This window comes from Panulirus ornatus, chromosome 42, assembly GCF_036320965.1.
Source record: "Panulirus ornatus isolate Po-2019 chromosome 42, ASM3632096v1, whole genome shotgun sequence".
NCBI classification, from domain to species: Eukaryota; Metazoa; Arthropoda; class Malacostraca; order Decapoda; family Palinuridae; genus Panulirus; species Panulirus ornatus.
In genome coordinates this window covers 18,831,790-18,844,848 of record NC_092265.1, presented here as the reverse complement: position 1 = coordinate 18,844,848, position 13,059 = coordinate 18,831,790, and the positions used below count along the sequence as shown (strand labels likewise).

The window sequence follows — 13,059 nt, the reverse complement described above, 5'->3', positions numbered from 1 at the left end:
CACTACTTGTCATCACCTCCCCATTTACGCCCTTCACTGAAGTTCCCATTTGCTCCCTTGTCTTACGCACCCTATTTACCTCCTTCCAGAACATCTTTTTATTCTCCCTAAAATTTACTGATAGTCTCTCACCCCAACTCTCATTTGCCCTTTTTTTCACCTCTTGCACCTTTCTCTTGACCTCCTGTCTCTTTCTTTTATACTTCTCCCACTCAATTGCATTTTTTCCCTCCAAAAATCGCCCAAATGCCTCTCTCTTCTCTTTCACTAATACTCTTACTTCTTCATCCCACCACTCACTACCCTTTCTAAACAGCCCACCTCCCACTCTTCTCATGCCACAAGCATCTTTTGCGCAATCCATCACTGATTCCCTAAATACATCCCATTCCTCCCCCACTCCCCTTACTTCCATTGTTCTCACCTTTTTCCATTCTGTACACAGTCTCTCCTGATACTTCTTCACACAGGTCTCCTTCCCAAGCTCACTTACTCTCACCACCTTCTTCACCCCAACATTCACTCTTCTTTTCTGAAAACCCATACTAATCTTCACCTAAGCCTCCACAAGATAATGATCAGACATCCCTCCAGTTGCACCTCTCAGCACACTGACATCCAAAAGTCTCTCTTTCGCACGCCTGTCAATTAACACGTAATCCAATAACGCTCTCTGGCCATCTCTCCTACTTACATAAGTATACTTATGTATATCTCGCTTTTTAAACCAGGTATTCCCAATCATCAGTCCTTTTTCAGCACATATATATAAATATATAAATATATAAATATATATATATATATATATATATATATATATATATATATATATATTATATATATATATATATATATATATATATATATATATATATATATATATATATATATATATATATATATATATATACACATAAATGCCCATACACACACATACACATGCATATACATATCAACATATGTACATATATACATATATACACATGTAAATATTCATACTTGCTTCCTTACATCCATTCCCAGCACTACCCAGCGTCAGAGGAACCAGCACCACTAACCCCTGCTTCAATGAGGTAGCACCAGGAAAACAGACAAAAAGGCCACATTTGTTCACACTGTCTCTAGCTGTCATGTGTAATGCACTGAAACCATAACAGCTTATCCACATCCAGGCCTCACAGACTTTTTCATGGTTTTACCCCAGACGTCTCACATGCCCTGGTTCAGTCCATTGACAGCAGGTCAACCCCAGTATACCACATTGTTCCAATTCACTCTATTCCTTAAACGGCTCTCACCCTCATGAATGTTTAGGCCCTGATCACTCAAAATCTTTTTCACTCCATCCTTCCACCTCCAATCTATCAACCTTTCCTTTCTCATTCTCTCCATATGTCCAAACTATTTTAACACACCCTCTTCTTCTCTCTCAACCACACTCTTTCCATTACCACTCCATCTCTCTTACCCTTTCATTACTTACTCAATCAAACCACCTCATCACATGTCCACAAACATTTCATTTCCAGTACATCTACCCTCCTCCACAGAACCTTATCTATAGCCCATGCCTTGAAACCACATAATATTGCTGGAACTACTATTCCTTCAAACATACTCATTTTTGCTCTCTGAGATAACATTCTCTCTTTCCACACATTCTTCATTGTTCCCAGAACCTTTGGCCCCTCCCATACCCAATGACTCACTTCATCTTCCATGATTCAACTTGCTGCCAAGTCCACTCCGAGATATCTAAAACTCTTGACTTCCTCCAGTTTCTCTCCATTCAAACTCACATCCCAACAATCTTGTCCTGCAACCCTGGTGAACCTAATAACCTTGATCTTATTCACATTTACTCTCAATTTGCACATTTCACACGCTTTTCTAAACTCAGTCGCAAACTGCAGTTTCTCACTCGAATCAATCACCAGTGCTATATCATCAACAAACAACAATTGGATCACTTCCTTGGCCCTCTCATCCCCAACAGACTGCATACTCACCCCTCTCTCCAAGACTCTTGCATTTACCTCCCTTAGCACCTCATCCATAAACAAATCAAACAACCATAGTGACATTGCACTTCCCTGCCACAGACCGATCTTCACTGGAAACCAATCACTCTCCTCTCTTCCTACTTGTACACAAACCTTACACCCTTGTTAAAAACCTCTCACTCCTTCTAGCAGCTTACCTCCCACACCATATACTCTTAAGACCTTCCACAGATCCTCTCTATCAACCCTATCGTATGCCTTCTCCAGATCCATAAATGCCACAGACAAATCTATCTGTTCTACCAAGTATTTTTCACATACACTTTTCAAAGTAAACACCTGATCCACACATCCTCTACCATTTCTGAAACCACACTACTCCTCTCCAATCTGATGCTCTGTACAAGCCTTCACTCTCTCTATCAATAACCTCACGTACAATTTTCCAGGCATACTCAACGAACTTATGCCTCTGTAGTTTGAACATTCACCTTTATCCCTTTTGTGCTTGTCCAATGGCACTATACATACATACATTCTGCCAATCCTCAGGCACTTCACCAAGATCCATAAATATATTAAATATCCTTACCAACCACAATCAACAACACATTCACCCTCTTTCTTAATAAATACAACTGCAATACCATCCAATGCTAACACCTTGCTGGATTTCATCTTCTGCAAGGCTTTCACAACCTCTTCTGTTTTCACCCAACCACTCTCCCTAACTCTCTCACTTTGTACACCACCCTGACCAAAACACCCTACATCTGTCAATGTCATAAAACACATTGAACAATCCTTCTGAATACTCACTCCATCACTACCTGTTATCACTTTCCCCCTTTACCCCTTCACCAATGATCCCATTTGTTCTGTTTTTCGCACATTATTTACCTCGTTCAACCATTGCACCTTCCTCTTGATCTCCTGCTGCTTTTTCTTATACATCTCCCAATCATTTGCACTCATTCCTTTTATGTATCATCCAAATGCCTCTCTTTTCTCTTTCACTTAAAACTTTACTTCCTCATCCCACCACTCACTACGCTTTCTAATCTGCCTACCTCCCATCTTTCTCATGCCACATGCATCTCTTGCACATGACATCACTGCTTCCCTAAATACATCTCATTCATCAGCCACTCCCCTTAAGCCATCTGCTCTCAACTTTTACCATTCTGCATTCAATTTCTCCTGGCATTTCTTCACACAAGTCTCCTTTCCAAGCTCACTTAGTCTCACCAAACTCTTCTCCCCTATATTATCTCTTTTTTTTTGAAAACCTCTACAAATCTTCACCTTTGCCTCCAAAAAGATATTTCATCAGACATCCCACCAGCTGCCCCTCTCAGCACATTTACCTCCAAAACTCTCTCTTCTACACTTCTATCAATTAATGCAATCTAATGATACCCTTTGACCATCTCTCCTACTTACAAACGTATACTTATGTATATCTCTCTTTATAAACCAGGTATTCCCAATCACCAGTCTTTTTTCAGCACACAAATCCACAACCTCTTCATCATTTCCATTCACAATACTGAATAATATCTCATATATAAGCACCAATAATCACCCATCTCTTGCCATCCACTTTCAGTTTTACCCACATCAATTAAGAATATATTTCTTACACTCTTTCACACACTCCCACAACTCATGCTTTAGGAGTATTGCTACTCCTTCCTTTGCTCTTGTCCTCTCACCAACCTCCGACTTAACTCTCAAGATGTTTCTAAACCATTCTTCTCCTTTACCCTTGAGCTTTGTTTCACTCAAAGCCAGAACATCCAGGTTTGTTTCCTCAAACATACTACCTATCTCTCATCTAGGTTACATCCACATACATTCAGACAAAGTTCTGGGAGCATTGAGAAATGTGTAGAAGGCGAGAACGTTATCACAGAAAGCAAAAATGGGTATGTTTGAAGGAACAGTGGTTCCAAAAATGTTATATGGTTGCGAGGTGTGAGCTATGGATAGAGTTGTGCGGAGGAGGGTGGATGTGCTGGAAATGAGATGTTTGAGGACAATATGTGGTGTGAGGTGGTTTGATCGAGTAAGTAATAACAGGGTAAGAGAGATGTGTGGTAATAAAAAGAGTGTGATTGAGAGAGCAGAAGAGGGTGTGTTGAAATGGTTTGGTCACATGGAGAGAATGAGTGAGGAAAGATTGACCAAGAGGATGTATGTGTCGGAGGTGGAGGGAACAAGAAGTGGTGGGAGACCAAATTGGAGGTGGAGAGATGTAGTGAAAAAGATTTTGAGTGATCGGGGCCTGAACATGCAGGAGGGTGAAAGACATGCAGGGAATAGAGTGAATTGGAACAATGTAGTATACCGGGGTCGACGTGCTGTCAATGGACTGAACCAGGGTATGTGAAGTGTCTGGGGTAAACCATGGAAAGTTCTGTGGGGCCTGGATGTGGAAAGGGAACTATGGTTTCGGTGCATTATCACATGACAGCTAGAGACTGAATGTGAGCGAAAGTGGCCTCTGTTGTCTTTTCCTAGCGCTACCTCATGCACATTTGGGGGAGGGGGTTGTTATTTCATGTGTGGCGAGGTGGCGATGGGAATGAATAAAGGTAGACAGTATGAATTATGTACATGTGTATATATGTATATGTCTATGTGTGTGTATATATGTATATGTTGAGATGTATAGGTATGTATATTTGCGTGCGTGAACGTGTATGTGTATACATGTGTATGTGGGTGGGTTGGGCCATTTCTTTCATCTGTTTCCCTGCACTACCTCGCTAACGCGGGAGACAGCGACAAAGCAAATAAAAGAAAAAAATGTTGAGATGTATAGGTATGTATATTTGCGTGTGTGGATGTGTATGTATATACATGTGTATGTGGGTGGGTTGGGTCATTCTTTCGTTTGTTTCCTTGCACTACCTCGCTAATGCGGGAGACAGCAACAAAAGCAAAATAATAATAAAAAGAAAATATATCAATTATACCCTCCACTGCATTCAAATCACCCATCACTAATACCCAGTCTCATGCATTAAAACTGCTGACACACACTCAACTGTTCTCAAAACTCTTGCCTCTTATGATCTTTATCCTCATGACCAGGTGCATAAGCACCAATAATCACTCATCTCTTGCCATCCACTTTCAGTTTTACCCACATCAATCTAGAATATATTTCTTACATTCTATCACACACTCCCACAACTCCTGCTTTAGGAGTACTGCTACTCCTTCCTTTGCTCGTGTCCTCTTACCAACCTCCGACTTTACTCTCAAGACATTTCCTAACCATTCTTCTCCTTTACCCTTGAACTTTGTTTCACTCAAAGCCAGAACATCTAGGTTTGTTTCCTCAAACATACTACCTATCTCTCCTTTTCTATCATCTTGGTTACATCCACATACATTAAGACAACCCAATCTGAGCCTTCGAGGGGGATGAGCTCTCCCTGACTCCTCTTTCCGTATCCTCTTTCAGAAATTGAAATACAAGAAGGGGAGGGTTTCCAGCCCCCCTTCAGTTGCTCTCTCTCCCCCCCCCCCCCCCTCTCTCTCTCTCTCTCTCTCTCTCTCTCTCTCTCTTTCGTGTCTGTGTGTGTACATGCGTGCATGTGCACGTCTCTCTGTCTGTTTCCTCACACTAACGCAAAACACAACGATGAATCATGAAAAAATTTATTCCGTCATATAATGTTCTCAAGCATTTCCCCTCCAACACATCCTCCTTCTTCTGTTCTTTAGGAATCAGGGTCCACAACTTACACCCATATAGCACTGATGGGAGTACTAAAACATTAAACATACCTATCTTTGCCCTAACAGAGAGAGACCTCTCTTTCAACAAACCCCTCAATGCATCCAGGATTTCTGCCCTTTCATCCTTCCTATAATTTGCTTCAGCTCCAAAATTTCCATCAGGTACCATAACCCCTCTCTGGTATCTAATACACTCTACTTCATCCAAGTTATTTGCTCTCTCTCTCTCTCTCTCTCTCTCTCTCTCTCTCTCTCTCTCTCTCTCTCTCTCTCTCTCTTGCTTACTTTTTTTTCACACAAACTCTCAACTTCCTCCTTTCACACACACTCCCAAAGTCAAAACACCAACTGCTGTTTCTCACTCAAGTCTGCCACATGAGCCATGTCACCCATAAATGGCAACTATCTCTAATCCCTAACCCTCCACCCCAAGTAAACAACCTGCCACTCTCTCCAAGACATTTACTTCCACCGCCAAACCTTTCCACTCAAGACCTCAAAAAGTTAGGGATCTCCAAATAAAGAGGGTTATCAAAAACCAAAAAAAACGTTCCTTAGTTTTATCAATTACTTGGAACAAGAAATATTGGTAAAAAAATAACGCACATTATTTCGAGCTTTACAAACATCTAAAATTCGTATGTGTGCAGATGATGCACTGTCTGTTTCATCATTACTGACAAAAAAGATTTTGTCAACATCTTGCTGCCCATTGACCAGAACATATATCTTACATAACTCACAGTTGTATTTGTTTTTATTCCATAATAACACACGTCATACTTTTGGATAATGAAACATGATACCCTGTGAATAATAAAAGATGATCATTATGGAAAATATCTCATTACACACCACAGGGTTTTTACACATGGCTTATTTATAAAATTTCAGTTATTAATACATTTTTCTTTTCCTTTCATACTTGTTTACCATTTCCAATATTGGTGAGGTACTGCCAGGAACAGACTAAAAAGGTCTCACTTGCTCACATCCATTCTCTAGCTGTCACATGTAATGCACCAAAACCAAAGCACCCATCTAAAATCAGGCCCCAGAGACCTTTCAATGCTGATCCTGGCTGCTTCATTTGCCTGGTTCAGTTCACTGACAGCAAATCACCTGGTGGATATCACATCACTCCATTCACTCTAGCCCATGAACATCTTTCATAATCCTGCATGTTCAAGCCCTGAGCATAAGGAAAATCATTTTCATACCATCCTTTATTTCCAATTTGGTCTGATCCTGGCTGCTTCATTTGCCTGATTCAGTTCACTGAAAGCAAATCACCTGGTGGATACCACATCACTCCATTCACTCTAGCCCATGAACATATTTCATAATCCTGCATGTTCAAGCCCTGAGCATAAGGAAAATCATTTTCATACCATCCTTCATTTCCAATTTGGTCTCCTTCTCCTTGTCCTATCCACGTCTGACACATAAATCCTCTTGTCAACCTCTCCCCTCACATTCTCTCCATATGTCTAAACATATTCAGCATCCCCTCTTCTGCTCTGCTCTCTCAAACAAACTCTTCTTGTTAAAACATCTCTCCCTTACCCTTTTATTACTCAAACAAAAACTCACACCACATATTGCCCTCTAACATTTTATTTCCAACACACCCACTCTCCACACATCCTCAACTATAGCCCATGCCTTGAATCCATACAACATCACTGAGACTACCATACCTTCAAAAAAAAAAATTTTTACCCTCCCAGATAATGATTTCTCTTTCCACATATTCCTCAGTACTCCTAGAATCTTTGTTCCCTCATCCATCCCAAGACACACATCCTGCCATATCCACTCCCAGGTACCTAAAACACTTCACTACCTCCAAATTTTCTCTATCCAAACTCACATCCCAAAATAATCTGTCCCTCTGCCATGTTAAACCTAATAACCTTGATTTTATTCATAAATGGCTTTTAATGTAATTTTCAGATAAAGCACTTATTCATTATATTTAATTTACTTATTTTTTAGACATATACACTATTCACAGTTTCCTATACAGTTTCATTATTCACTACACACAATGACCTGAGCCATCTACATAACTGCTTGATGTCACTTTTTCTGGAACATTCTACTCATATATCCTTTGCATCATATTCAAGATCATTTTCCCATTATGATCAAAATCATGATCAACATCCATCGAATCAATATCATTTTTATTAGTACTCCAAAGAAAGTCACTACTTTACCAGGCCGAGCATCCACAGCTGCCCAGCAAGACACAGAGCTCGGCAAGTGAACACGTTTCTCCCTCTGTTATGTAGGTAACGACAAAGAGGGATTTTTTACCAAAGCAAATTATAGTTGCTAACTACATAAGGCATCTCTAAATACCAATAAATCATGCTTTTGAGTTTAAATGAGGGGAGGGAGACTCAAATTTTAAAGTAAGGTTGCAGTAGCCATGCAGAGAACATAAAAATTACTTTCACAGAAGTTCAGGGGTTACCTTAAGTTTTACATTCAGTTTTACAACTGACAGTCATTTTGTTATTCCTACATCTCTTGCTCTTTGTTCAAACACAATAATTTCATAAGATTCTACGAACTGCTGAAATCAGCAAACCTGGCATTTACTGAAAGGTGCACAGCTTAAAAGCATTCCAAAATTAAGGTCTTATCAAACCTGTCCTACAAGTCCATCTTAAGTCAAGGGCTTTAGAAATTCAGTGACTTTTACCATGAGATATTTGCCTTGAAACTCTTTCATCATAAATCATAAACATGTGTCCCTAGGAAGACTGTGCCACAATATCCCAGGAGAAAATCTTTACAAGAGAAGCACCATGGCCATGTCTTCACTTAATGCTGGTAACTTCCGATATTTTTCTGTTCAGTATTCCTCTTCCCCTGTTCACAACAGTGAAAAACTAAATGACTGAGAGCAAGTATAGGGGTAGGATAAAAAAAATTACTTTGAGTTTATATGAGTCATGCTGTTGGGAATGCAAAATCATGATACAAAAGTAGGTAAAGCTTAAGCCGAGGGGGATAAGGGATAAGTCACAGAAAGATGTACATAATGAAAAAAGTTTAACATGCATTAACAATAAGAGGTCACACAAGAGATACAAAATTACAGATAACAAGTCTCCATGTTAAGAATACAATTAAATGAAGGGGTTGGGATCCAAAAGGCAGGGGAAATGACTTAGTGACAACTTGCATGTGAGATAAAATTTTGAAATGGGAGATATTTCTTTTTCATTATATTTTGTCACTGTCTCTTGCATTAGTGAAGGTAGCACAAGGAAACAGACGAAAGAATGGCCCAACCCACCCACATACACATGCATATACATACACGTCCACACACGCACATATACATACCTATACATTTCAACGTATACTTATAAATACATACACAGGCATATACATATATACACGTGTACAAAATTTATACTTGCTGCCTTTATTCATTCCTGTCGCCACCACACCACACATGAAATGATCTCTCTCTCTCTCTCTCTCTCTCTCTCTCTCTCTCTCTCTCTCTCTCTCTCTCTCTCCCACACATGCATGAGGTAGCACTAGAAAAAGACAACAAAGGCCACATTCATTCATACTCAGTCTCTGTCATGTATAATGCACCGAAACCACAGCTCCCTTTCCACATCCAGGCCCCACAGAACTTTCCATGGTTTACCACAGACGCTTCACATGCCCTGGTTTAATCCACTGACAGCACATCGACCCCAGTATACTAAATCGTTCCAATTCACTCTATTCCTTGCACACCTTTCACATTCCTGCATGTTCAGGCCCCAATCATTCAATTTCTTTTTCACTCCATCTTTCCACCTCCAATTTGGTCTCCCACTTCTCCTCATTCCTTCCACCTCTGACACATATATCCTCTTTGTCAATCTTTCCTCACTCATTCTTTCCATGTGACAAAACCATTTCAATACACGGTCTTTTGCTCTTTCAACCACACTCTTTTTATAATCACACATCTCTTACCATTTCATTACTTACTTGAACAAACCACCTCACACCACATACTGTCCTCAAGCATCTAATTTCCAACACATTCACCCTCCTCCACACAACCCTATCTATAGCCCACGCCTCTCAACCATATAACATTGTTAGAACCCCTATTCCTTCAAACATACCCACTTATTCTTTCCGAGATAATGTTCTCACCTTCCACACATTCTTCAATGTTCCCAGCACTTTCGCCACCTCCTCAACGCTGTGACTCACTTCCGCTTCCATGGTTCCATCCGCTGCCAAATCCACTCCCAGATATCTAAAACACTTCACTTCCTCCAGTTTTTCTCCATTTAAACTTACCTCCCAAATGACTTGTCCCTCAACCCTACTGTACCTAATAACCTTGCTCTTATTCACAATTACTCTCAGCTTTCTTCTTTCACACACTTTGCCAAACTCACTTTCTTCTTTCACACACTCTGCCAAACTCAGTCACCAGCTTCTGCAGTTTCTCACCCAAATCAGCCACCAGTGCTGTATCATCAGCGAACAACAACTGACTCACTTCCCAAGCCTTTTCATCCACAACAGACTGCATACTTGCCCCTCTCTCCAAAACTCTTGCATTCACCTCCCTAACAACCCCATCCACAAACAAATCAAACAACCATGGAGACATCACGCACCCCTGCCGCAAACCTACATTCACTGAGAACCAATCACTTTCCTCTCTTCCTACTCGTACACTTGCCATACTTCCTCGATAAAAACTTTCCACTGCTTCTAGCAACTTGCCTGCCACACCATAGTGGTGATTCAAACCATTCCAAAATCCAAACAAAGATTTTCTTACTACCTTCCACAAAGCATCTCTATCAACTCTATCATATGCCTTCTCCAGATCCATAAATACTACAAACAAATCCATTTGTTTTTCTAAGTATTTCTCACAAACTCACAAACATTCTTCAAAGCATTTTGTTTTTCTCAGTATTTCTCACAAACATTCTTCAAAGCAAACACCTGATCCACACATCCTCTACCACTTCTGAAACCACACTCCTCTTCCCCAATCTGATGCTCTGTACATGCCTTCACCCTCCAATATAATTTCCCTGTAATACTCAACAAACTTATACCTCTGCAATTTGAACATTCACCTTTATCCCCATTGCTTTTGCACAATGGGACAATGCATGCATTCTGCCTATCCTCAGGCACTTCACCATGAGCCATACATAAATAGAATATCCTCACCAACCAGTCAACAATACAGACACAGTCATCCCCTTTTTTAATATATTCCACTGCAATACCATCCAAACCTGCCGCCTTGCCAGCTCTCATCTTTTGCAAAACTTTCACTACCTTTTCTCTGTTTACCAAATCATTCTCCTTGACCCTCTCACTTTGCATACCACCTTGACCAAAACACCCTATATCTGCCACTCTATCATCTAACACATTCAACAAACCTTCAAAATACTCACTCCATCTCCTAACATCACCACTACTTGTTATTACCTCCCCATTAGCCCCCTTCACTGATGTTCTCATTTGTTCTCTTGTCTTCATACATTATTTACCTCCTTCCAAACATATTTTTATTCTCCCTAAAATTTAATGATACTCTCTCACTCCAACTCTCATTTGCCCTCTTTTTCCCTGCTCACACCTTTCTCTTGACCTCCTGCCTCTTTCTTTTATACATCTCCCAGTCATTTGCACTACTTCCCTGCAAAAATTGTCCAAATGCCTCTCTCTTCTCTTTCACTAATAATCTTACTTCTTCATCCCACCACTCACCACGCTTTCTAATCTGCCCACCTACCACGCTTTTCATGCCACAAGCATCTTTTGTGCAAGCAATCACTGCTTCCCTAAATACATCCCATTCCTCCCCCACTCCCCTTGCTTCCATTGTTCTCACCTTTTTCCATTCTGTACTCAGTCTCTCCTGGTACCTCCTCACGCAAGTCTCCTTCCCAAGCTCACTTACTCTCACCACCCTCTTCGCCCCAACATTCTCTCTTCTTTTCTGAAAACCTCTACAAACCTTCACCTTCGCCTCTACAGGATAAGGATCAGACATCCCTCTAGTTGCACCTCTCAGCACATTAACATCCAAAAGTCTCTCTTTCACGTGCCTATCAATTAACATGTAATCCAATAACGCTCTCTGGCCATCTCGCCTACTTACATACATATGCTTATGTATATTTCTCTTTTCAAACCAGGTATTCCCAATCACCAGTCCTTTTTCAGCACATAAATCTACAAGCTCTTCACCATTTCCATTTACAACACTGAACACCCCATGTACACCAGTTATTCCCTCAACTGCCACATTACTCACCTCTGCATTCAAATCACCAATCACTATAACCCAGTCTCGTGCAACGAAACTGCTAACCCACTCACTCAGCTGCTCCCAAAACACTTGCCTCTAATGATCATTCTTCTCATGCCCAGGTGCATAGGCACCAATAATTGCCCATCTCTCTCCATCCACTTTCAGTTTCACCCATACTTTCTTACACCCTATCACATACTCCCACAACTCTTGTTTCAGTAGTGCTACTCCTTCCTTTGCTCTTGTCCTATCACCAACCCCTGACTTTACTCCCAAAAACATTCCCAAACCAATATTATTTGAAGAAAACTTAACATTAACATAGATAATGTGAAACTGAAAAAACTGAAAATTAAGATATAAACAACTTAACATTAACATAGATAATGTGAAACTGAAAAAACTGAAAATTAAGATATAAACAGAGATTAAAAAAAGGTCTTTTATTACAGAAAAAACTATTGGGAAAATTTAAACCACAACACTCGTGATTATCAATGCCTGAAAAGAAAGCAAATACTTTCTTGAGAAAAAATAACTTACCATGAGCCCAGTAACCATGTGAACTAGCGTTGTTAAAATAGCACATCGCAACATGCTATGATCAGAGGATTCCTCCCAGAGTCCAGGTAAATACTGTGCAAGAGGAGCAGCATGTGGCTGGATGCCTACACCCACAACCTCAATCATGAAGGACATAACATGCAAAACCTGGAATAAACAGTAGATACACTTCCAATAAAAATATATGTTTAGTCTATCTACCTATTGTATAATAATCCATAACCCATATTCACTGTATTCAAGTGAAACATAAAACTTCCTTGTTATATAAGCAAACCCAACATTTTCATGTCACACACTGCGATGATTCATCGTATATGGCTTACTTTTTTACTTTACACAATCAACTGATTCATAACTGAGGTGAGGTCTCCATTCCTTACATTATCACATATAGCATGATTCCTATATTCC

The 13,059-nt window shown here is 40.2% G+C and overlaps 1 protein-coding gene across 1 annotated transcript in view; it reads right to left on the bottom strand.

Annotated features, from left to right (window-relative positions):
• LOC139761954 (importin-11-like) overlaps positions 1-12,817 on the bottom strand; it is a 127,961-nt gene extending 115,144 nt beyond the window's left edge. The window contains exon 1 of the mRNA XM_071686666.1: positions 12,625-12,817. Coding sequence (XP_071542767.1) covers positions 12,625-12,780 — 156 coding nt within the window. The 5' untranslated portion in view covers positions 12,781-12,817. The remainder of the gene's footprint in view (positions 1-12,624) is intronic.
• Between the last annotated feature and the right edge of the window lie 242 nt (positions 12,818-13,059).